Below are 25799 nucleotides of genomic sequence, written 5' to 3' on the forward strand. Positions count from 1 at the left end.
CTGCTTATTGACCTCATCGAAGAAGACGCAGTTGACAGGATTCGCCTTCTCGAATTGCATGGGCCACGCGCACAGCGCCAGGTAACAGCCGCGGCTCATGGCAGCGCGAGCAGCCCGACCGGCGGATCCGATTCCAGCCGCGCGCCCGCCCGCTTCCTGATCTCCCTCCCCCTGCACGTGACTGTTACCTTAGATAACATGTATTAAATACATTTAAACTTTTGATTTTTTCTTTATTCTCAAAAACTAGTATTTTAAGATTTATGTATTTTTTTAAATCAGGCTGATATTAGGACAACCTTTTGTGGCTGTTACCAAAGAAGAGGATGAAGAACTTCTCACTGGAGGTCAGAAGTGAGGTAAAAAAGTACCTGGGACTTTTTTAAGTAAGGAGTGTGGGGCACAGGATATCTGTATCAAAAAGTGGATACAAAGCTGCTGGCTGCAGTCAGAGGCATATGGAAAATTTAGTGACCACAAAGAGTGGCAGAGACTGAAGTTCACAGCTAGATATTTAATTTCTCTTTTAAGTGAAAGCTTAAATTATATAGAAACTGATCATTTAGACCATCACAGAGACCAAGTTGGTAAGGGAGTATCTTTTATTGGACCAACTTCTGTTGGCGAGAGAGACAAGCTTTCGAGCTAACACAGAGCTCTTCTTCAAAAGCTTGTCTCTCTCAATAACAGAAGTTGGTCCAATAAAAGATTTAATAATTTTATTAAGATGATGTTGAAGTAAAAAGAAAACGGTACAGAGTTTAAGCATAGAAGTTTCTAGTTATCAGGGAATAAGGTACAGATTATCAAGGAGTGTGAAATTCGGTTTAGGAACGGGTGACGTAAGGAATACATAATCTGCAATCTCCCCCATTGGGGGTAAAAGTTTAACAGGTGAAAGTACAGACATTGAGATATGGGGGTATGTTGTTCATATAATGGCTATGTTCAGGTGTGGAGTATAATGAGTGGATACGATGAGGAGGATGGATTTACCCTCATTTGGGGGGATTTAATGTTCAGTGAGTTTATGGTATTACCTCACCAAACCTGTCTCTCCAATATCCTACAACCAACCCGGCTACAACTACGCTGCATTATATTAACACCATCCCTATTCACTAGGGTTAGGGTAAACTGCCTAGTCACCCCAGGTGAGCGAGCTTTTCCAAGCACTGGCCACTGTTACTAAGCCTTTATTTTAAATTAGCCCTCAAATTAGAAACCAAGGAATGTGCTGGAGGAGGAGGAGGAGGAGGAGCCACCAGAACTCTGAGCCCAGAGCAACAGCAAAAGTTAGATTTTCCAGCTGTGACACCGCATCTGCCGCCGCGGGCTGTCCGGTCTCCAGTGCCACAGCTGAGGAGGCAGCTTTCTATTTGCCATCTCGCACGATTCCAGCCTCTCCCGAAGAACAGCGAGGGAACGATTAGCACCGAGAACGGCTTCTCCGCACACGCGCCGGGGGTGGGGCTGCAGGCCGTCTACTCGCGACGAGCCCCTCGCTGTGCGGCTTCAGGGGCGCCAGGGTGAGAAAGCCGGGGCGCCGTTTCGCTGAGGACCCCGGGGAGCGCTCCAGGAGGAGGAGGAGGAGGAGGAGGAGACCCACGCTTCAGCACCAGCCCCCTCGGCACCAGCTGCGCCCAGGCAGCGCTGGCTCGGACCGTGCCCTGACGGGGTTAGCAAGGCTGGGGCTGCAGCCGCCGCTTTCCCGACCCCGCGAACAGGGGCGGGCGGGCGGGATTTTTAAGCCGTCTCTCCACAGCGGCGGTGGCGGGCGAAGCCCCGCGTGGCCCGGCCAGCCTCGCACCGGACAAGCCCAGGCACCACCCTCGCTGCGATGGCGGATGGCCACAGGGCCGGGGAGATGCCCCCGGCGGGTCCCGCCCCGGGGAGGTGCGAGGGGAGGGCGGCGTATCCCACCTTGGCAGGGGCAGACGAGCGGCCCAGCCGGCCGCGGGGCTCCCACCGCCAGGTGGGCTACCGCCGATGCCCGGCCCGCCCCGCAGGCGGGTCCTTGCCCCGGCTGGGTGGGGGGAGGGGGGCCCCGGCCTCGCACCTGCTTATTGGCCTCATCGAAGAAGACGCAGTTGACGGGATTCGCCTTCTCGAATTGCACGGGCCGCGCGCACAGCGCCAGGTAACAGCCGCGGCTCATGGCGGCGCGAGCAGCCCGACCGGCGGATCCGATTCCGGCCGCGCGCGCGCCCGCCCGCTTCCTGCTCACCCTCCCCCTGCACGTGACCCGGGAGTCGCTGGCCCCCGAAAGGCGGGGGGGGGAGACCAAGAGCGCGGGGCGGAGTCTGGGGCCGAATGGGCCCCGCCTCCCTCCGGGCGTCCCACCCCCGCCGCTGTCACCGCACCTGTGGGGAGGGTCCGGGTGCAAAGGCTCCCGCGTGCGACCCCGCCTGCTCCGACCTAGGGTCCTTCCCGGCCGCGCAGCCCGTCAGCGCCCCTCCACTCCCCAGCTGCTGCGAGTCCTTTTCCTTCCCCAGCCTTGTCACCCCCCCCCCCCGCATGCCAGCACCACTGCCTCCCCCCCCCCCCCAGCTCTGCCATTGCAAACTCCTGAGCCCCTACCGCCCGCCCGGCCACCCCCCACCCTTGCCTTCGCCATCCCTAGAGCCTGCTGACCTCATTGCTTCGAGGCATCCATCTCTCGTCCCCGGCGTGGTTTGATGGCCCCGGCTCATCCTGTCCACATTTAAGCCCCGCTTTAAAACCCACAGCTGTTTATAGCGAATCCAACTTGTCCGGAAAATCCTTCTGATTCCTCCCTGTTCCCTACCCTGGTTCTGTCCATCCATAGATTAAGAACTACTGAGGGTAGGTAGGGACCATCTCTTCCTGGGTGTTTACACTGTGTCAATGGTACAGAATGAATAGCCGTTTATGTCCAGCCCTTCTGCAGAATGTATGAACTTTCTAAAAACATGATGTACCCAGTTGTCCATCTTCTTCCCTCCACCTAGTATCTTCAGACATCAGCCTCAACTTTGGTGTCACACATCAGGCAACTGAGGTCTGAGCTGCAGACTTCTCTTGTGGAAGGCAAGCGGAAGGCTGGTTCACACAGCCTTTGCCAGCAAGAGCTTTCCTCTCAAAGTCAGGCCTGAAAGTAAGCCTGTACGGTGTACCGGTAAAAAGTGCCCCCCCCCCCGTAGCAGCCCATACACAGCCGACACTAAAGCGCTACTGCAGCAGCGTCGGCCAGAGCCTCGGGCTGTGCGGGCCAGGCACTGCAGATGGGCTGGCTGGGGGACACTGACCCCCCCAGCCCCACCCCTCTTCCGCCCAAGGCCTGGCCCCGGCCCCCATACTGGTAAGTGTTGAATGTTACTTTCACCACTGCTCAAAGCCAAGCCTGTGTGCAAGTACTGTTTGGAGGTGGAGTTACTGTCAGTTCTCTCATGCCATTTTTCGTCATCTGGAGAAAACATGGAATTTTATTTCTCACACTTGAGTCAAATGAACCTAGTCAAAGCAAGGCTGAGATATTACAATACATACAAACTGTCTGAAGATTGAAACAGACGTATGTACAATAAACCAACTAGACCATGATTTGTTGATGACATTTATCACAGGAAGGATCTGCAACCTGTCACACTTAGCCTTATGTGGGAAATCAATTTTTCTATACAAAAATGTCATACATTTCAAACTGACAGCTTTAATTGTTTTTGAATCCAAACATTTCATTATAAAGTAGTAATTAAGAATGTTCTCCTATAACCCAAAGGCCTCTTCAAATGAGGTCACTTTGTTAGTTTGTCACACAAAAAATATTTATGGTCAAGACATTGCACACAGCACTGAAGGAATGTGTTCCTCCCTGCTTGCTGTAGTGTTTCAGAAAAATAAACTCAATTTAAAAGAAAACCTCACCTAACTGCTATGCAAGTGAACTTCTTGTTAGAACTACTGTTTACTGACTTCAAAGGGAGTCCACCCTACCTACAGCTCATTTCAGGATTGTGACCGTTATTTGCATCTGAGATTTCCAGCTGAACCATTTTTAATCACAGATTATAAAACCCCATTTAGGAAGAGAAATTCATGTTAAATCATTTGTATAAACATCTAACCTCTTAAGAATCCTTACCTCCTTTGTACTAAAGTATTGGTTATTAAAAAACCAAAAGTTTTATAAATGTAGGTTACCTTTCACCATTTATGTGGGTTTTTTTTTGGTATTTATGACATTGAGCTTATCATATGCTTCTCTTCCAGTGGTTCTGTTCCATATGGGATGGTGAAATTTCTAAATCAGTTTGGAAACAGATTGAAACTTTACCTCATGCAACATAGGTAAGGTCTAACTATGTAGCGGGGCAGAACAAGGCCCCAATACCAAAATGTAACAGGTAGGAGCGACAATAGGAGTAAGACTTAAAAAAAAAAGAAAATTATACTTGGTAAAAACAGAAGTTGTGGAACTGGAAATTAATGAACCAAAATGGATGTGTTGAAAACTAGGCCTAATTAGTGGACAAAACAAGGGGATGGGATATTCTACCCATCACTTCCTTTTTGGGTCCTTAAAGAGAGACTTGCGGGGGGTGTGGGGAGAGCAGGGGGAAGAAATAGGAAAGAATAGACCAGGGGTTGGCAACCTATGGCACGTGTGCCAAAGATGGCACACGAGCTGATTTTAATGGCAGGCTGCTGCCTGTCGGATCCCAGCCACTGGCCCCGCTCAGCCCACTGCGAATCCAGGCTGGGACCCCGGCAGGCAGCCGCGTGCCATTAAAAATCCTGCCCTCCCTGGCCCGCTCTTTTCCTCCCCCCCACACCGTCGTGGGGGCAAGGTGAAGAAGCTTGGTCCTGCCGGCTGCTGCTAGCAGGGCAGGCAAGCTCCCCCTCCCCCGCCTCTTCCCCCAGCATGCTGGGTTCCTGCCCCTCCTCCTCCTCCTCTCCCTCCCTGCCGCGGATCAGCTGATGGCCCTTGCAAGGGAGGGGAAGGGGAGCCGCAGTGCAGTTGCTGCTGTGGGGAGGAGGTGGAGAAGAGGTGGGAATGGGGTCTTGGGGAAGGAGGGTGGAATCAGGGCATATCCCCTCCAGCCTTTGCCGTGAGCCGCTCTGAGCAGGGGGCTGGGAGCACCCCTTGACCCTAGCCCACACCCCCAGCCCTCTGCCCTGCCCCCCCCTGCCCCCCTCACACACACCTGCCCCTGCCCTGACTCCTGCACCCTCCTCACATACCCCCAGCCCCCTGCCCTGACTCCTACACCCCCCCCACAACCCCAGCCTTAACTCCACCACCCCCCACACCCTGACACCTGCAGCCCCCTCACATGCCCCCAGCCCTCTGCCCTGACTCCTGCACCCTCCTCACACACCCCCCAGCCCTCTGCCCTGATCTCTGCACCCCTCACACACCCCAGCCTCCTCCCTGACCCCTGCACCCCCCCACGACCCCAGCCTTTACTCCAGCACCCCCCACACATACCCAGCCCCCCCACACCCCATGCCCTGACTCTTGCACCCCCCACATTTTCACCCCCACCCCTTGCACCAAACGGGAGCTCCTGCATCCCCCCCGCCACATTCCTGCCAGCACCCCTCACACCAAATGGGAGCTGCCCAGGTAAGCACGACACACCCAAACCTCCTGCCCCAACCCTGAGCCCCCTCCCTCATTCTAGCTCCTGACCAGACCCTACACCCGAACCCCCAGCCTGCTCCTTCACCCTCAGCCCTGTGCTCAGTGCACTCCCACCCTCAGCTCAGTGCAGAGAGAGAGAGAGAGGAAGAGAATGGTCTAGAACCAGGGAGAAGGTAGGTATCTACTCTATGTGGGCAGGGCCGGGATCCCAGGCCAGCAGCGGGCTGAGCAGGGCCGGCAGCCAGGACCCTGGCTGGCAGGAGCTGGTGGACGGAACCCTGGACTGGCAGTGGGCTGAGTGGCAGCAGGCTGAGCCGCTCAGCCCACTGCCGGTCTGGGGTCCCGGCCGCCAGCCCTGCTCAGCCTGCTGCCGGTCTGGGGTTCTGACTGCCAGCCCCCTGCCAGCCGGAGTCCCGGCCGCAGGCCCGGCTCAGCCTGCTGCCTGCTTAGGTGAACGGAACGCCAGGCTGGCAGCGGGCTGAGCGGGACGGCAGCATAAGATCAGCATTTTAATTTAATTTTAAATGAAGCTTCTTAAACATTTTGAAAACCTTGTTCACTTTACATACAACAATAGTTTAGTTATATAATATATAGACTTACAGAGAGAGACCTTCTAAAAAACTGGCAAGCAAAACCTTAAACCAGTGAAATCCTTGCTGATCTTAAACACAAAAAAGAGGCTTACAAGAAGTGGAAGACTGGACAAATGACCAGGGATGAGTATATAAATATTGCTCGGGCATGTAGGAATGGACTCAGAAAGGCTGAATCACACCTGGAGTTGCAGCTAGCGAGGGATGTTAAGAGTAACAAGAAGGGTTTCTTCAGATATGTTGGCAATAAGAAGAAAGCCAATGAAAGTGTGGGCCCCTTACTAAATGAGGGAGGCAACCTAGTGACAGAGGATGTGGAAAAAGCTAATGTACTCAATGCTTTTTTTGCCTCTGTCTTCACGAACAAGGTCAGCTCCCAAACTACTGCACTGGGCAGCACAGCATGGGGAGGAAGTGGCCAGCCCTCTGTGAAGGAAGAAGTGGTTCGGGACTATTTAGAAAAACTGGAGGTGCACAAGTCCATAGGGCTGGATGCGTTGCATCCGAGAGTGCTAAAGGAATTGGCGGATGTGATTGCAGAGCCATTGGCCATTATCTTTGAAAACTCATGGCGATCGGGGGAAGTCCCAGAAGATTGGAAAAAGGCTAATGTAGTGCCCATCAGGGAAGAAGGATGATCCTGGGAACTACAGGCCGGTCAGCCTCACCTCAGTCCCCGGAAAAATCATGGAGCATGTCCTCAAGGAATCAATTCTGAAGCACTTAGACGAGAGGAAAGTGATCAGGAACAGTTAGCATGGATTCACCAAGGCAAAGTCATGCCTGACTAATCTAATTGCCTTCTATGATGAGATAACTGGTTCTGTGGATGAAGGGAAAGCAGTGGACGTGTTATTCCTCGACTTAAGCAAAGCTTTTGACACGGTCTCCCATAGTATTCTTGTCAGCAAGTTAAAGAAGTATGGGCTGGATGGATGTACTACAAGGTGGGTAGAAAGTTGGCTAGATTGTCGGGCTCAATGGGTAGTGATCAATGGCTCCATGTCTAGTTGGCAGCCGGTATCTAGCGGAGTGCCCCAAGGGTCGGTCCTGGGGCCGGTTTTGTTCAATATCTTCATTAATGATCTGGACGATGGTGTGGATTGCACCCTCAGCAAGTTCGCGGATGACATTAAACTGGGAGGAGTGGTAGATACGCTGGAGGGTAGGGATAGGATACAGAGGGACCTAGACAAATTGGAGGATTGGGCCAAAAGAAATCTGATGAGGTTCAACAAGGACAAGTGCAGAGTCCTGCACTTAGGACGTAAGAATCCAATGCACCGCTACAGACTAGGGACCGAATGACTTGGCAGCAGTTCTGCAGAAAAGGACCTAGGGGTTACAGTGGACGAGAAGCTGGATATGAGTCAGCAGTGTGCCCTTGATGCCAAGAAGGTCAATGGCATTTTGGGGTATATAAGTAGGGGCATTGCCAGCAGATCGAGGGACGTGATCGTTCTCCTCTATTCGACATTGGTGAGGCCTCATCTGGAGTACTGTGTCCAGTTTTGGGCCCCGCACTACAAGGATGTGGAGAAATTGGAGAGAGTCCAGCGAAGGGCAACAAAAATGATTAGGGGTCTGGAACACATGAGTTATGAGGAGAGGCTGAGGGAACTGGGATTGTTTAGTCTACAGAAGAGAAGAATGAGGGGGGATTTGATAGCTGCTTTTAACTACCTGAAAGGTGGATCCAAAGAGGATGGCTCTAGACTATTCTCAGTGATAGCAGATGACAGGACAAGGAGTAATGGTCTCAAGTTGCAGTGGGGGAGATTTAGGTTGGATATTAGGAAAAACTTTTTCCCTAGGAGGGTGGTGAAACACTGAAATGCATTACCTAGGGAGGTGGTGGAATCCCCTTCCTTAGAAGTTTTTAAGGTCAGGCTTGACAAAGCCTTGGCTGGGATGATTTAGTTGGGATTGGTCTTGCTCTGGGCAGGGGGTTGGACTAGATGGCCTCCAGAGGTCCCTTCCAACTCTGTTATTCTATGAAATTAGAGTGAATAAATGAAGACTCGGCACACCACTTCTGAAAGGTTGCTGACCCCTGGAATAGACAGAGACTAGTAGAACAAGCCTCACCATCATGGCTGCCACTCCCACCATCTCCTGTGACCCCACATCTCATTTTTCCTAATCCTGATGGATGTCATGACCAGATCTAGCCACAGAGAGGGAGCCAGATTACATCACCAGCCACTGCTACAAGCTCCAGCTGAATCCCAACCACCATCTGAGATGATATTGAACTTTAACAGCAACAACAGCTCCAGCCCATTTCAACTAACTTTCTTTTACTCAAAAGGGTAGTTATTACCATCTCTGCTACCATCTAAGAGACTCAAACATGGGTTTTTTCCTTTTTAAAACTCTCCAGCTAAAGGGAAAGGAAACAAAAATATTGTTGGAAATGTAAAGGCTTTACATTTCCATTTCAAATGCTTTAACTGTTTTTCCTTCATTTCTGGATCCTTAAAAGGTTAAAAGAATTTTTTTAATGGTGTGTTTGCCATGGTATTAAGCAGGCTAAGGTCTCTGGATCCAGGGACTCTGTTTAACACTGTTTAATGTTGGACAGCAAGTGGGTTATGTTAACACCTTTGGCCCATTTATTCCATCTAAATCAATACAACAGTAGGCAGTCTGTAGTAAAAAGCATTATAAACATGCTTGTCTTTTCAGACACATGAGGTTCTGTACTGGCATGTTTGTGACCTATTGTGTTTGTTTTAACTAAAATGCCTATCAATACTCATGGGGAAATTCCACACCCCTGCACAAGCACAGAATTGACACCCCCTGCACACTTTTCACCCCCTGCAAAATAATTGATTCTGACAGGGAGGCAAAGGGAAGCTGCAATTACACCATTTGCCAACCAGAGGCTGATGTGGCACAAGAAGGGAGGATACCTGGCTCACAGTCAGAGAGAGGAGGCTGAGGCTGTCTTCTTCACAGCACCCTGCCTCCCAGGCCAGGTGAGGAGGCATAGGGGTGGGGGGGGGGTGATGGCAGAGTGGGGCACATGGGGTTGCTGGGGGGGGGGGTCAGACTGGGGTTCAGAACTAGTGGAGGAACAGACTGAGGCAGGGGCACAGGAGCTAGGGGGGTAACAACATTGAGGCAGGGGCTGAATGGGAGTGGGGGCATAGGGCCACACAGGGACAGGGTCTGCTCTTCCTGGCTGGATGGGCAGTGGGGGTGCAGGGACACTTCCATCATGCACTAGGCAATCACCCAGCAAGCCAGAGACAATGTGGCCTTTGGAAGAGCAGTGCTCCAATCAATAGACAACTCCGCCCCCACCTCCTGAATTTGGGCTTGTAAGTCACCTGATTGGAATGGACATGAACAAACACTTGAAGAAAAATGGTTACTCACCTTCTCGTAACTGTTCTTCAAGATGTGTTGTTCATGTCCATTCCAGTACCCACCCTCCAACCCCTGTCAGAGTAGCCGGCAAGAAGGAACTGAGGGGGTGGCGGGTCGGCAGGGCTCTATATTGAGCGCCACTAAGGCGCAACTCCAGGTGGGCGCCCAGACTGACCTGACAGATGTTGCTAGGGGAAAATCTTCTGGCTCCTGTGCACATGCGTGCACACACCCAATTGGAAAAGACATGAACGACGCATCTCGAAGAACAGATACGAGAAGGTGAGTAACTTTTTTCTGTATTGTAGTTTAAATGAATTACTCAAAGTTCTGTATTAATATGCTTAGTAAGGAATCTATTTGTCAGAAGACATTTCGTGAAACTTTTTTGGTGTCTGTATCATTACAGACAGCTATTTTGAAATAAAATTACCAAAATAATTGAAACTGGTGTGATTATATTGTGTTATTTTGACAAAATATGCAGAATTTGAGATTGTGTGCAGAATTAATTTTTCAGTGCAGAATTGCCCCAGGAGTAATCAATGCTCTGGTTCTTATGAAAGAAGAGGCAGCTGGCAATGTTTACTAAACTGCTGGAAACATCCAAGTTTAAGAGGCGAGATTACTCAAGCCACCCAGTTATGATGTTGTGTGTAATGATGCTGACACAGTTTAGTCCCATCTGGAACACTAGTTCCAAGTGATCTGTTGCTGACAAGGCTTTTAGGACTAACTCAAGTCAGTGCAATGTCTCAACAACATACTACACAAGAATACAGCCACAAGATCTCAAGGTTTTACTTCACCATTCATTTTCCAACAGGAAGAGCACCTGCACAGCACACAGAGAATGTCACACACAGCAACAATTTATCCTGCCTGGTAACAAGTACCATTACAAAGGGCAATAAAATAAATATACAGAAAATGATTTAATCTTCAGGATTTTCTAATTCATACCATCCCGTTAAATCAGCTCATCTTCTAAATGCATTGTTTCACAGAAATAAATTTTTGTCAGACTGTAATTCTAGTGAGATCTGGACAGGATTAAAAGGTTATATATAAATATATAAGAAACAAAAGATTAAATACTTTTTAGTCAAAAAGTCAATGAAAAACACAAGCGTTTTCTTAATTTCTACTTTAGTAGGAGAAAAACCTCAAAACATGTTCATCTTTATTTCTTGCCACAGTTTCATTGTGTAATAAATCAATTGTGATAATCAGCTTTGGTTCTGTTAAGATTTCTAATTTGACTTTAGTCGAATCAGAAGTGTCCAAAGTACAACCCAGAGTTTCAATATAGGCTGAACGCAGAGGATCCATTTTGATCCAACTTGTACACTGAAGGATTTCTATAGTACAAATAAAGATTACTGCTATCTGCTCCATTTTATGGAAACTGAGTGCAGCCAGCAGGAGGTCCTGACATTGCCAACTCAGCCCTCTGGACAGTTCAGGCTTGCTCCCCACCATGTTGCATGCAATTATATTTAGACAAGCAGCTTAAGCCACATTCCATTTACGTGAAGAAAAAAAAAGATTTTAAAATGTGTGAAGGATGGTTACATTAAGAAATCAGATTTTTGTGACTGTCTAATTTAATTTTTTTGTTTGTTTTAAATGTGGAAAAAATGGGCTACACCTACGTTGTGTGTATATATAGATATAGAATCTTAAACCAGATAGGTTTTAGGGGTGGCAAAGGGGAGGATGATAGGGACTACTGCTCTTCCCTACCATTTACACGGTAGCCACCACTAGTCTGGAATTGTCAATTTAAAAAAAAAAATTGAAGACATTTAAACTCTGAATCATGCCAAATATGATTAACTCAGCTATAATAATCTAAAGTAACTGAAAGGTGGGTTAAATCATCAGAACATTAGATGTGGTGACATTCTATTCACAGTGCCATTCTAAAATCCCAAGAGCCTAACTTGCAGGCCAATATAAAAAACACAAGCACCAAGGTACACTCATTGTGTTTTCCTTTTTGGTATTCCAAGTCAACCACACATTCCCTCATCTTTGGAAGGTGACTTTACCACGCCTCTAACATGGTTAGAAGCAGCGAACTTGTTTCTTTTAAAGCAGTTATGCATTTGGTGCTATTCATTGTATATTATTGGTGGATCTCCATCACTTGAAAATGGAGACGTCTTCTTTCCATGTTTCTGCACATGATCTTCATTCATTTTCTCCAAAGCTTCAATCTGTAAGACAGAAATAAATCCACTCTGAAGCTTTTGTAAAAACTGGGCCTGTAAGCATGTGCTTCAAAATAGTTTGTTAAAACAGCTAGTTTACAGGAGTAAACTAGTTCACATATTATGATCCATTTCCTGAACATCTAACGCTTTCAGTGGTTCAGGCACCCCAGCTTTAAACAAGGGTGTGATATGCAAAGTTTAGGAGATATTAAGAAGCATCTACCTTGAGCAAATTAATGGAACAGAAGTATATACAATGCTTTCAGGTTCAGGGACAGGGTTTTTCAAGGGGGAAGGTCCCCATAGTTTAGACTGTGTCCATAATTTCCCCAAAAGCACTTAAGTGTCAATTTTGTCAAGCCTAAAACAACACTGCTGTATCTCAACCCCCCCTGAACAGTGGTGGAAGTTCCAGAGTAGCCTCATGATGGGACAGCCCAGCCCACCCCCGATGTCAATGGTACTAGCAGAGCAGTAAATAAAGTCACACTCAAGTGCTTTACATGATTAAAATAGTACAGTCCTATTCTGTTTTGGTCTGCAGCCTATAAAGAGCTAGTCTGGGGCACTACTTTCTCCAATACTCAAAGAAGAGAAAACAAAAAAGAAGGAATGTAAATAGGGAGATACCGGGGCTTCACACTGGTGTCCCTAACAGCTTGGAAGCTATGGTTTGAAGCTTACAGAGGGGCTATCGAAATTACTCTTTGAAAGATCAGATTGTGTAACAACATTCACACATTAATGCACCTCTCCCTATTATGGCAAATCATAAAACAAAATAGTCAAAGGATTTTGTAGGAGAACACCACAACCATCTTACAACTCAATGAAGCATGGAGACTTACCAGCATTTGAGAGTGGAAAAAAACTGAAACAACACTGATGAAATAGTTAGCAGTTCCCTAGAATGTTACATTGTGGGTTATTTCTTTCCTCCTTTCGCTGAGCACACTGGTAGTACACCCAGCTCAGGAGCTGAATAGAACTAAATTTCTCACCTCCTACATGTTTCTGCATTAATACAGAAATGCATAGTTTTATGGCTGGGACCGGCATGGGTCTGCACTGCTAGGGCCTATTAGGACAACTCTCCAGTGCTTTACTACTATTAAGAGCCCTTTTACCTAGTAACTCAAGAATGCTTGAAGACATTAAAAATTTCTCTATATAAACACACATCCCCTCTTCCTGCTTAAGACCTCTCCCCCTTCATCCCGTATTTGTCAGAATGTAATTGAAATGACATCAGGATGCACTTAAGAAATGAGTTACAGGCAAGATTAAAAAAAAATCAGGAAGTTAAATGTGGCTTTAGAAGTCTAATTTTAGGATCTTAAATTTTTGAGAATCCTAGCACATAAGCTTTATTTTTAGGTTCTAACCTTTTTCATTTAAAATTGAAAATAAGCAATAAAAGTTAGATAATTTTTAAAATAGCTTCTTTGTCCTTGCATGACCCCACTAGTATTTTTATTTAAAAAAAACCTTTATTCAGTGGTCTAAGAAACATTGTGACTTAATTAAAACAACCTCAGTTATATGTAAGATTATGTAAAGAGCTATTAACATACAGACAAATTATACCAGTTGTATCAACTTCTGCTATTGCTATTACAACGTAGAAAAAAATCGGAATTTAAAAAGCTGGAGATTTAGGTTTACTATAGTTTCACCAGCTATCCTAACAGGATTAGTCATAACAACTAAGAACGTTGAAGAAATAGGATTGTGGCTGGCTGCTAGCTAGCGGACCTTAATTTACTAGTGTTAGATATCACCCACAGAGGGACTCTTACCTCAGCTAGGAAATCAACTTCATTGTCAGCTGCAATATTTAAACCTGAGACAGCATTGAAGAGCTCCCGTTCATTAGGTGCTTCTGATACACCTCCCTTCTGGAAGAACTGTTAAAAATGAAAGAATGTATTACAGTGTCTTTAACCAGACTTTATAAAATAGTACATGGTGTATTTCACAAACTACAATTACTAATCAGATATGGAAGCAGCACTTAAGCTTGACTCCCCTCCCCCCCAAGACAACCAAGCAACATGATCCAAGAGCATGTTTCAATTCTAGGAGCACCATTTTATTCCTCTCTAATGCTCAATCTCACTCCAATATGGTCTTCCTGTATTGGAACACACCACTCAACATTTACAAGTGAATTTTTATAGACAAGTGATCATTTCCAAAACTGAATTTGACGATTTTATCAACTTCATATATTTAAAAAAGTCTGTTCCCCACCCCCAGAAAAAGACTTTTACATCAGAGTTCAACTACAGAAAAAAAAACACAAGCAGAGGTCACTAACTGCAGAACCCCTACCTGTGAAACATTCCTACAGTCTCTGAACAAAAACTCAAGTCCATGAGGGTGGGTTGGCTCCACAGATTGACTTACATCAATTAACCAGACCTAAAGTAAAGAGAGAAACGTTCTGGTTCACATAGTGCATACAGACACTCAACATTAAATATACCTTTTTTTTCCTACTTTAAGAATATGCTCACCTTTCCATCGTGCCATAGCATGTTGTACTCACTCAGGTCAGCATGAACAAGTGAGCACTCTTTATATAACTGTTGCATCATCTGCGAGAGGTCAGACAAATGATTAATTAAGCAAAGAATACCTGTTTGAGTAGTAATTGATCAATCAGCACTGTTTGTACAACCAAGGTAAAGCAAAGCATGTTTTCCACCCAACTAGTAGTCACATTTCAAGTATACATGCAGTTGGGTTAATGTAAGGAATTGTGACATCACATCTTTTATTCCTGTTAAATAGAAACTAAATGTTCAGAATTTCAAGGAAAACAGTTATGCTAAAGAAAAGCATTAAGACTAGTGAACTTATCTGAACTCTGTCCACCAGTCCAACTGCAATAGACAGATAGGCATGTTTAGACAACTCTTACCTCACCCCCTATCAAACAGATAAGCACTCACTGATGACTTTTCACCCAGAGTCATGACATTAGAAATTACACAAAATGAATCAAGTTGAACTTCAATAGTGAGAGTCCGAATACTTCAACGCTAAGTAGGAGAAAGACACCTCTGAGATTCAATCTTACATTGTTCATTCTGGGTTTATGCATCTGCATCATATCTGCAGAATGTCAAGTGAGTTACTTTGAGCAAGGACCTGAACTTCCTTTATGTATTGAACAGTGCCCAACACAAACTAAGTTCAGTTTAAACAATGTGTGTAGCTCCACAAGCCTCAGGGTTTAACTGCAAGGAATCTTTAGTTTCTACTTAGCTTTTCTCACTACAGAAAAACAAGTCATAAGAGTGAATTTAAGAGTACGTACACACAAATGATAACGTATTATTTGATCCAGCTGAAATGGAGAATAAGCAATTAAGTATTTACAATTGCAGGTCAAGGGCTATAATTTTATTCTCTAGCACTCACACTGATGGGTTTATATCAGACTGTTGAGACAGTTAAACGGCTTTAAAGTCCTCCACTGTTTTTGTTTAAACCAGAATAACTTTCATCCCACCTCAGTTACCTCACACTTCCCTCTCACCCCTGAAACAAACCAACATGACAGTTTGGTTAATGGAGCCATTTAAAGGTTACTTAGCAAAGGTACATTAGAGAGTTTAAAAATGATAATACAAGTATTTATATAGGACCAGAAGAAGAATTCAGAGGAGACACTCACTAGATCATTAATATTCTTTACTCCTGAGGGAATTCTGCACCAAAAAATTAAAAATTCTGCGCACAATATTTTAAAATTAGTCAAATTTTATTTATCAATAAATAAATGTGGAAGCTCCAGCATGGTGTAGGCAGGAAGGCTCAGCCTCAGCCTGGCAAGATTCAAGTGTGGAGGGGCTTAGTGTGTGTGTGGGGAAGATCCAAGTGTGGGGTGAGAGGGCTCTATGTGGTACAACTTGGATCACAGGAGCTTGCTGGGGGGTTCTGGGTGCAGGAGCAATGGGACTCTGCACAGGGGTCCACGTGAAGGTGGTTGCACCCAGACAATCCTGCTGAGCCCCAGAGGTGGGGGGTCCGGATGCAGGGGGTGAGGCCCAGCAGGGTGGGGTGCCAAATGCACAGGGGTTGGGCAGATGGGGAAAATCAGTTCCCTGTAGTGATCTCATCCCCCACACTGAGGAGCAATGGGGGCAGGAAGCAGGGCAGGGGAAGACCTTCATGTAGCCAGGAGAGGTTTCTGGGGATGGGTCTGATCCAGCACTGGCTCCTTACAGAGGAAGAACAAGTCCTGTCCTCCCCTGCTCCCAGCCGAGTCAGGACTAGCAGCTGAGCCCAGCACAGGGTAGGAGCCATCAGCCAGAATGTCAATAGCCTCCCTCCCCTGTGGTGATTACCTCTCCACCAGTTGCTCCAGGCACATGAAACAATGTGCTCACGCTGCTGGGGAGGGGCATGTGACCCCTCTTGCGGCTTCCCTTTGCTTTCCCGTCAGAAAGTCATTTTTCTGCAGGGAAGCAAAGAAATCTACAGGGGACATGAATTGTGTGCACCCAGTGGCCCAGAATTCCCCTAGGAGTAATTCTTCCTAAATCTGGGACCTTTAACCTGGAATAGCTGTTTTCTACCAAGCACCAGTTTGCCACTACTCAGTATTAAGTTTATTTTCTACCCAAGTCTTATTTTTCCTCTCACAAATCATTTCTGATTTATCCTTGTTTATTCATGTGCCACAAAAATATACCTATTGCAAAACATTACTGATATGGAGGTCCAGAGGTTTTATATATTGTGAAGAATACATATATACAACTGTCATCTATAGTACTCCCCCAGGAATTGTTGCCAGAACGTTGAGTAAAGACATCAGCATCATCTTACATGAAGAATTTGATAGTAGGCCTTTTTCATGTCTTCACTATTGAGTTTTACTTCCTTCAGTTTAGGAGCTGGAACTTGATCCTGGCCAATGAAAGACATCACCAAGATGTGTTTCTTAAGCATAACCACTTCTGGACAAGGGATTCCTGCTTTCTGCATTCTGTAGATCAGAAGACAGATGATATTCCAAGAGTAAGTCAAAAATTCATGCTAGCCCTTCTCTGGTGCTAAAACATTTTTGCAAGCTTATTCTGGATCAATGTAGTAATTCACATAGAATATACATGAAAGCATTGGAAGCCATACAGTAGATTCCAAAAACATTATGCCTTGAAGGCTACAAACCTTTTAGCTTCATTTTAGATTGTAATTTTCAGAGGTAGATGCTAGTGGCTTCAAGACTCGATTACAATAGAGGTCTGGCAACAATTTCAAATTGCCAATGGACACATTTTTACTTAAAAGATTTCCCAATATACAAAATAAATGTGCTCAGTTATACAATCTTGAACTTGAAGCATATAGGGAATAAGAGCCTGAACATTTGTAGTATCTCAACTGTATGAATTAAAATATGTAATAAGATATGAGAGTTGGAGTAAACATATGCATTAAGGCCCCCCACATCAAAGTAGGACTTTACAGTGATCTAGCAGAACTTCCTTGAAAAAAATAGGAAAAAAAAAAAAGTCAGACACTAATACCAACTATACTGTTTTGTACCTTGTTAGATTGTGCATTTCTTTCTCTGCCCACATACGGATAACCTTCCGTGGATTCAGTTTACTGAAGCGATCTTTAAATCTGTAGTCATCCTTAATGTATTTGTCACGGTTCTTGAATTCATTAAGGGTAGTTTTAAATACCTTTAAGGCACATTCTGGAGGTACAGCTTTATCATCCACACCCGTTCTTATGATAGAAAAAAAGAACACAGAACAAAAATTAAATGTTTAATCTACATCTAGGGTCTCTGAGCACAATCAATTGAGTTTGTTTATTTCTAAAAAAGCTGTTAAGATCATGCAGAAACAAAACACTGCATATAATGTTGAAGTTAAGTCCATGAAAAGACTGCAGAGTTCCCTGGCTAAACTTGGTTCTTAAACTAATTATAGTATTAATAGCTTGTGAAGGACTTCAATTATGAAGACCAAAAGTTTATCAAGTAGGCTTATTTTACATTTCTAGAACGACATGGAACTGATACAGTTTAAATATTACTTGGTTAAATGCAACCTCTGTAAAAGGTGAACTGTGGAAATCATTGTGTCTCCAACCACGCAATAGCCCCTTTTTTATAGTCTACTTTCTTCCCTCTGTTGATGTTTGTCTGTACAGTGGATAGAGTTGAAACCCAGGTTAATATTTTATGACAATTATGGAACTATCCTATAATAATTTATGAATACTGTAGGTCTGGTTATTGGAATGATGTTTACTATATGAATATGTTTCTTATATGAATATATTGGTTTATTCTGGAATACAGGGAGGAAAGAGAAGGATGGCTCAAGATACCTACTTATCAGAAAACATTTAAGAGTTAAAAGGACAATGCCAGAACGATTAGCTTTGCTGATTCTGTCTCCAATCAGCCTATGAAACTGGTTTGACAAGGAAAGGCCAAACCCCAGATGCAGGAGAACAAAGAACTATGGCAGCATTAAAGGACACTTCAGGCACCTTTAAGAACCTATGACTGCCTAGGTCACCATCAGGAATGGTAGTACTTTATGTAAGAGACCTAATAGTTGATGTCAGTTTTAAAATCCTCTAACGCTTCGTTTCTATTGCTAAATAAAAACAATTGTTTTAAGACAACTGTTTGGTCACTCTTCTGCATTTCTTCCCTTTGGGAGCAAATGGATGTCTAGTTGGACCTGCTGGGTTAAATAAGTGGCTGACAGAGCAAGTATTGCACCCAGATCCCAGCCTGAGTGGGATAATGGCAAAAAAAAGAAGAAAAAAAGACAGGCAAGGGCATGAGGCCTAACACCGAAGGGGGGCCCAGAACCAGGGCATATGTACAAGCACATGAAGTTTTATACTTAAGTTTTATGTTCATTTTCCAGGCTATTTTGGAGAAGGAAAACAGCAAGGATTTTTTTTTAAAATGTACTTTTTGGCTTTTTACAATGTATCATTTTATATATAAACTTGTTATAAATATAAAGATTGCGAGCTGTCAGCACCCACCCCAAACCTTGCCTCCAGCATTTACAATACTGTTAAATATATTTAAAAGGTGTTTTTAAATTTATAACAGGGGGTCATACTCAGAGGCTTGCTGTATGAAAGGGGTCACCAGTACAAAAGTTTGAGAACCACTGCTTTAAAGGAACAAATGAACCATCTCTCTCTCAACTTACCAGGAAAGGGCTGGATATTGCAGCGCACACAATTTTGGGAAAATTCAGTACTGGGAGTGTGTTGCGGTCACCTTGCTGGTTGTAACCCAGGTTGGTGAAAGCCAGCATGGGGCTGTAGAGAGGCTGCTGAACCAGGGATGTCTACTGCACAGAAACACTCAGGGTTTGACTTGTAGGCTTGCTGAGAGCCCTCCCAGCCTGGGAGCTACAGCAACAAAGCACTCTAAAGCACCCTAGGGTTGCAGAACAAGTAGTGACAACCCCTTACAAGTCTGGATTGCACCCCAAAGCATGACAATCACACTTACTTTCCTCCATAAGCATGAAAAACAACAGATTCTTTTCCTGTGCTAATGCAGCCAGTGATGGTCTCCAGTATCCCAGCATTGACCATCTTGTACAAAATTAAACGTGTTTTAGGATCCACTGCTTTCTCCTACAGGAGAAAGGGAGAAAGAAAGTAAACATGTGAATGATTTACCTAAATTCATTTAAACCTAGTGGTGGTTCTGATTATTTAGAGGATAATACCCTTTTCATCTGATTTGAATCAGCTGGCAAAATGTGTTCTCATGAACAATCTAGGAGAAAAAGCATAAGTAGGTTGTTCTTGTTTTTACACTGTAGCAGAACAACTCTTTTATCCCAAGACTTACTTTACTTAATACTGTTTTTTATAGATTGTATGACTCCTTGGGGCAAGAACCACATCTTTTCTGTCATGCACAGAGAAGAGCATTATCAGCACTTTATATTGCACATTTCAAATCTGAGTCTCAAAGACCTTTACAAATATTAAGGCTAAGTACCTCAGAGATGCTTAGGTATTATACCCATTTTAGTGACTGACAACACAGATAGAGAAAGGTTAAGAGCTGTCCAAATCACCATAACTCAGTGGCAAAAATCAAGGGCAGATTGGAAGAGGCCCTGGAGGTTTTTCACCTTCCTCTATAGCATAGGGCACGGGTCACTTGCTGGAGGATTCTCTGCACCTTGAAGTCTTTAAACTACGATTTGAGGATTTCAATAGCACAGATATAGGTGTAAGGTTTTTTGCAGGAGTGGTGGGTGAAATTCTGTGGCCTGCATTGTGCAGATCAGACTAGATGATCATAATTGTCCCTTCTGACCTAAATATCTATGAATCTATAAGAACACTGCACTAGAATTCCCTCCGCCCTCCCCCTAAAAAAATCAACTGTTTCATCCAATCAGGAATACCAATTGGTTTTCTAGACAACAAGTTGAGGGATTTCAATTAGCGACCTATCTTCCTGAAGCTCTGGTTATGAAGATAATTTAAAGTAATATACTCCAGGTATCTAGGTTTAATCCCTTCTTTTCTCAGAATTTCTATAACCAAGTTCTAGAGAAAATTCCAGGAATAGTTGTGAAGCAGATGATCAGCTCCAAGGTATTAAAGATACAGAAAACACAAGCAAACTTGTAATAAAACTTGAATACTCTTATTTTGGGAAGCCTATCAAAATATTGCATGCATTTATACGGCAGCTGTGATCACAGTATCTGAGCACAATACATGTGGCTTAGATGAAGGCAAGACTATCCCACTGTAGGAGTTAATACAATACAACCTTCTTCAGTAAACCCCTAGTCAAACATTGCTCATTTGGTTTAGTCAAAATGGATTACTTTTTCTAAAATATATCAAAATGATATGCAAGTTGGTATGGAAAGTTTGGGATTTAAAATGGCTAAGCAAGACATACCGCAGTAGAATGCTCTTTCTTCTCATGAAGCCTGGCACTTCGACGTTCCTCAGAGTATGCATGTTGCTTTAAGGCATTAAAGACTTGATTGGATAGTTTTAAATCCATTCCAATTCCATCTCCAACCTGGAAATCAGGCCCAAACTACAAAACAGACAATTTAAACTACTACTACTTGAGACAGAGAAAGATACAGAACATGAACAAGATTTTGATTCAAATATTCAAGAACTAACTTTTATAATGCTTAGCTTCAGAACTGGAAGAGTGGATGCTTCAGTAAATGGCTTCTGTGACAGCATTCCACCAAACAAGTTTTACAGAGTGTTAACAAAATGTTCTAATATCATTTAAAATCAAGAGCTAAGCAATCACTCTCACCCACTCTTTAAGTACATTACACATCACTTATCCTATAAAGATAATACTGGCATGCATGCATTTCCTTCTTTCCAATATTTTTTGATACAGCTATGTTAATGCAAATTGCAAATATTTACTGCTGTGGATAGACAGATTATAAGCCAGCATTCTGCAGTAAGCGATTAAGATTCAGTTTCCCTGACTCAGATAAGGTTTTTCTGGTTCTGTGGATGAAGGGAAAGCAGTGGATGTATTGTTTCTTGACTTTAGCAAAGCTTTTGACATGGTCTCCCACAGTATTCTTGTCAGCAAGTTAAAGAAGTGTGGGCTGGATGAATGCACTATAAGGTGGGTAGAAAGTTGGCTAGATTGTCGGGCTCAACGGGTAGTGATCAATGGCTCCATGTCTAGTTGGCAGCTGGTGTCAAGTGGAGTGCCCCAGGGGTTGGTCCTGGGGCTGGTTTTGTTCAATATCTTCATAAATGATCTGGAGGATGGTGTGGATTGCACTCTCAGCAAATTTGCGGATGATACTAAACTGGGAGGAGTGGTTGATATGCTGGAGGGCAGGGATAGGATACAGAGGGACCTAGACAAATTGGAGGATTGGGCCAAAAGAAATCTGATGAGGTTCAATAAGGATAAGTGCAGGGTCCTGCCCTTAGGACGGAAGAACCCAATGCACAGCTACAGACTAGGGACCGAATGGCTAGGCAGCAGTTCTGCGGAAAAGGACCTAGGGGTGACAGTGGACGAGAAGCTGGATATGAGTCAGCAGCGTGCCCTTGTTGCCAAGAAGGCCAATGGCATTTTGGGATGTATAAGTAGGGGCATAGCGAACAGATCGAGGGACATGATCGTTCCCCTCGATTTGACATTGGTGAGGCCTCATCTGGAGTACTGTGTCCAGTTTTGGGCCCCGCACTACAAGAAGGATGTGGATAAATTGGAGAGAGTCCAGCGAAGGGCAACAAAAATGATTAGGGGTCTGGAACACATGACTTATGAGGAGAGGCTGAGGGAACTGGGATTGTTTAGTCTGCAGAAGAGAAGAATGAGAGGGGATTTGATAGCTGCTTTCAACTACCTGAGAGGTGGTTCCAGAGAGGATGGTTCTAGACTATTCTCAGTGGTAGAAGAGGACAGGACAAGGAGTAATGGTCTCAAGTTGCAGTGGGGGAGGTTTAGGTTGGATATTAGGAAAAACTTCACTAGGAGGGTGGTGAAACACTGGAATGCATTACCTAGGGAGGTGGTAGAATCTCCTTCCTTAGAAGTTTTTAAGGTCAGGCTTGACAAAGCCCTGGCTGGGATGATTTAATTGGGGATTGGTCCTGCTTTTAGCAAGGGGCTGGACTAGATGACCTCCTGAGGTCCCTTCCAACCCTGATATTCTATGATTCTGTTTTTTAAATCATTTGGATTACATGACTGAGATGTTTACCAGCGTATGCTTGATGATTTTCCCCTCTTATTACTGAACTTGCTGGTTTATTTGTGCTAAAGTAATTTATTTCTGTACATAAACATTTTTGTATCACTTACATACAGTATTACTTGAACAGTTTAGAAATAAAAATTAAGTTTTCCACCAATACTTACCTCTATGAAAAAGTTAATCCAAATGTTTCACAATCTTCATTTAAAGGACGGTTAGAACAACATACTACAGCACACAAACATACATTTCTCTAAAATCCTCCAAATACTGATTGAATTAAGGCATTTATAGATATTATGCTTGCATACATACAAGGTGGACCTTACATTTTCCATTCGAGCAGTATTCTTTCTTCCACATACAACCTCATCATGTTTGGTGGTAATTTCTTTTCCTTTTCCTATAAAGCCCTTTTTTGGAGTAGTGGTGGGTTTATCTGCCGATAATGAACAATACAAGTCAAAGTTTATGTATACACAAATATAGGTGTAATATATTTGGAACTATTCCATCATGCCCACAATAAGCAAAGCAATTTAATTAATTAAAAATGTAAAGATCAAACAAAAGTCCCTTCTGCGAAGCATCCTGCACACTTCGGGGACTTCTAAAATAATAAATCCTACGTTACACAGTCTGGCACACACTCTAGGAAGGAATAGATGACAGACACATATGTCCTCCAAACAGGTAACCTCAAATACCCAGCTAAGACTAATCAATGAGTTCTGTGCTGCATCTTGGGCATTAAAATCTTCATTACAATGCACTGCCTTTACGACACACACAACCATAGGCAACCTAATTTTTCATAAGAACTTTACAAAGGGCACATGTAATCAGAGACCAGTATATTAAAAATAGGACCTAAATTAAATAATAAAGAATAAATAAATAAACAAACAGCATGAGTACACAAAATGGCCAAGTACCTAGTATCTCTCATTTCTAATTTCAGGCTCTCATTTTTGAGAATCTTGGCCTAAATCAGGGGTGGGCAAACTATGGCCCGCAGGATTGCCACCTCCGTGGCGCCACGGGCCCTGCGCCACTTCGGGGGAGGTACCCACAGGTGAGGGCAGTGCACGGAGCTCTTTGCCTGCCCTGGGGCTGCAGGGATGTGGTGCCAGCCACTTCTAGGAGCAGAGCTGGCCACTTCCAGGAGCGGCTCCAGGTAAGCGGCGCCAGGCTGGAACCTGCACCCCAACTCCCTGCCCTGAGCCCCCGCTGAACCCTTACCCCCTTCGGCTCTCCTCCCTGCACCTCTGCCCTAAGCCCCCTCCTGCACCCCAACCCCCTTCCCTGAGCCCCCTCGTATACCCTGCACCCCTCCTTTGCCCCAACCCCTTGCCCTGAGCCCCTTCCAGCACACGGCTCCCACACCCCAACCCCCCATTCACGGCCCTGCATGCAATTTCCCCACCCAGATGTGGCCCTTGGGCCAAAAAGTTTGCCCACCCCAGCTTATATAGTACATTTTGTACACACAGTAAATTCAATCAGTACCTGCTCTATAGGGATCATGACGGGTATCCTGCCAGTCAACTTCATCTTCTGAGCTGTCACTATCCTCATAGGGATGCACCTTTCGGTAATTTTCAAAGGATATGGAGACTTGGGAAACAAAACAAATTGGAAATTTTGTAATTAACATGCATTCACCACTACCGTGCAGCTCAGTCAATTCAAACTGGTGTCACAAAATAAATGTACTTGTTTGTCTAACAAGACCGTCATGTCTGATGGTAGTACCTTTGCTATCTCCATTGAACTTTTTTTCCTCACGTCTAAGCTGCGCATCATACTCCCTGTCAAACTCCATTTGCAGCATCTGGGCAAGCATTAGGTCACTGGAAGTGTCAGTGTTTTCTCCGGTAATAAATGGCCCCTCAGCAACACTAAGTACAATAAAAAAAAAGGTTTCAGAGTAACAGCCGTGTTAGTCTGTATTCGCAAAAAGAAAAGGAGGACTTGTGGCACCTTAGAGACTAACCAATTTATTAGAGCATAAGCTTTCGTGAGCTACAGCTCACTTCTTCAGATGCATATCGTGGAAACTGCAGCAGGCTTTATATATACACAGAGAATATGAAACAATACCTATCCCCACCCCACTGTCCTGCTGTAAAAGTTCTGTTAATATAGTAAACACACAGTCTTGTATCCCCTTGACTTATCCCAGACTGAAGACAGAATTTGGAGAAACTGGATTTAAATGCAAAACTTCTCAATAATTAACTATGATTAAGATTTTGTCATGGTTATTTTAAGCAAAAGTCACAGATAGGTCGTGGGCAAGAAACAAAAATTCACATAAGCCCGTGACATGCCTGTGACTTTTGCTAAAAATAATGGGGGGATAATGCATCTCTCTTAAGAGTCTGATTTGTCTTGCGTACCCCAAGTTTCACCTCACTTAGAAGTGCTTGCTTACAAAACCAAACAAAAATTCAGAAGCGTCACAGCACACTATTACTGAAACTTTGCTTATTTTCTCATTTTGTCTACATGAAATTTTAGTTTGTACTGACTTTGCTAGCGCGTTTTATGTAGCTTTTTGTAAAACTAGGCAAATATCTAGATTAGTTGATATACCCTGGAAGACCTCTGCGTACCTCTGGTTGATCTAAAGAGCCCTCTTCATGAAAGTGAAGAGTCAAGAAAGAAGCATGAACTGGGGAGAGAACAAGATTATGAGAGGATCTCTCATGAAGAGATCCACATAAGAACATAAGAATGGCCATACTGGGTCAGACCAAAGGTCCATCCAGACCAGTATCCTGTCTACCGACAGTGGCCAATGCCAGGTGCCCCAGAGGGAGTGGACCTAACAGGTAATGATCAAGTGATCTTTCTCCTGCCATCCATCTCCACCCTCTGACAAACAGAGGCTAGGGACACCATTCCTTATCCATCCTGGCTAATAGCCATTAATGGACTTAACCTCCATGAATTTATCCAGTTCTCTTTTAAACCCTGTTATAGTCCTAGCCTTCACAACCTCCTCAGGCAAGGAGTTCCACAGGCTGACTGCTGCCCATTAATTTCATTTGGTGGCTCCTAGTTCTTATATTATGGGAACAAGTAAATAACTTTTCCTTATTCACTTTCTCCACACCACTCATGATTTTATATATCTCTATCATATCCCCCCTCAGTCTCCTCTTTTCCAAGATGAAAAGTCCTAGCCTCTTTAATCTCTCCTCATATGGAACCCCTTCCAAACCCCTAATCATTTTAATTGCCC

At 44.5% G+C, this 25799-nt stretch overlaps 2 protein-coding genes and 1 long non-coding RNA gene across 14 annotated transcripts in view; 1 reads left to right on the plus strand and 2 right to left on the minus strand.

Annotated features, from left to right (window-relative positions):
• Positions 1-2240, minus strand: part of RMC1 (regulator of MON1-CCZ1) — a 28843-nt gene extending 26603 nt beyond the window's left edge. For 3 of the 7 annotated variants that reach the window (XM_073331390.1, XM_073331393.1, XM_073331389.1), the window contains exon 1: positions 1-2030. In XM_073331390.1, coding sequence (XP_073187491.1) covers positions 1-99 — 99 coding nt within the window. In that variant the 5' untranslated portion in view covers positions 100-2030. Of the gene's footprint in view, positions 2031-2059 lie in introns of those variants that run through there. The other 4 variants (XM_073331387.1, XM_073331388.1, XM_073331391.1 and 1 more) reach the window with 4 other exon arrangements.
• Positions 837-18459, plus strand: LOC140906777 (uncharacterized). 5 transcript variants are annotated; one of them, XR_012157241.1, is made up of 5 exons: positions 837-2140; positions 4234-4311; positions 9052-9188; positions 9775-16835; positions 18136-18459. It is a non-coding gene; the product is annotated as an uncharacterized lncRNA (long non-coding RNA). The 5 variants fall into 5 exon arrangements; XR_012157242.1 differs by lacking the exons at positions 837-2140; positions 4234-4311 and adding exons at positions 5466-7151; positions 8209-8516 and having other exon boundaries at positions 18136-18458; XR_012157244.1 differs by lacking the exon at positions 4234-4311.
• RIOK3 (RIO kinase 3) overlaps positions 10368-25799 on the minus strand; it is a 20750-nt gene continuing 5318 nt past the window's right edge. For both annotated transcript variants that reach the window (XM_073331395.1, XM_073331394.1), the window contains 11 exons: positions 24305-24450; positions 24059-24166; positions 22879-22988; positions 20749-20892; positions 19324-19451; positions 17367-17555; positions 16644-16803; positions 14321-14401; positions 14136-14225; positions 13601-13708; positions 10368-11804 (listed from right to left, as the gene is read on the minus strand). In XM_073331395.1, coding sequence (XP_073187496.1) covers positions 11700-11804; positions 13601-13708; positions 14136-14225; positions 14321-14401; positions 16644-16803; positions 17367-17555; positions 19324-19451; positions 20749-20892; positions 22879-22988; positions 24059-24166; positions 24305-24450 — 1369 coding nt within the window. In that variant the 3' untranslated portion in view covers positions 10368-11699. The remainder of the gene's footprint in view (positions 11805-13600; positions 13709-14135; positions 14226-14320; positions 14402-16643; positions 16804-17366; positions 17556-19323; positions 19452-20748; positions 20893-22878; positions 22989-24058; positions 24167-24304; positions 24451-25799) is intronic.

Source organism: Lepidochelys kempii, chromosome 2 (assembly GCF_965140265.1).
Source record: "Lepidochelys kempii isolate rLepKem1 chromosome 2, rLepKem1.hap2, whole genome shotgun sequence".
Lineage (NCBI taxonomy): Eukaryota > Metazoa > Chordata > Testudines > Cheloniidae > Lepidochelys > Lepidochelys kempii.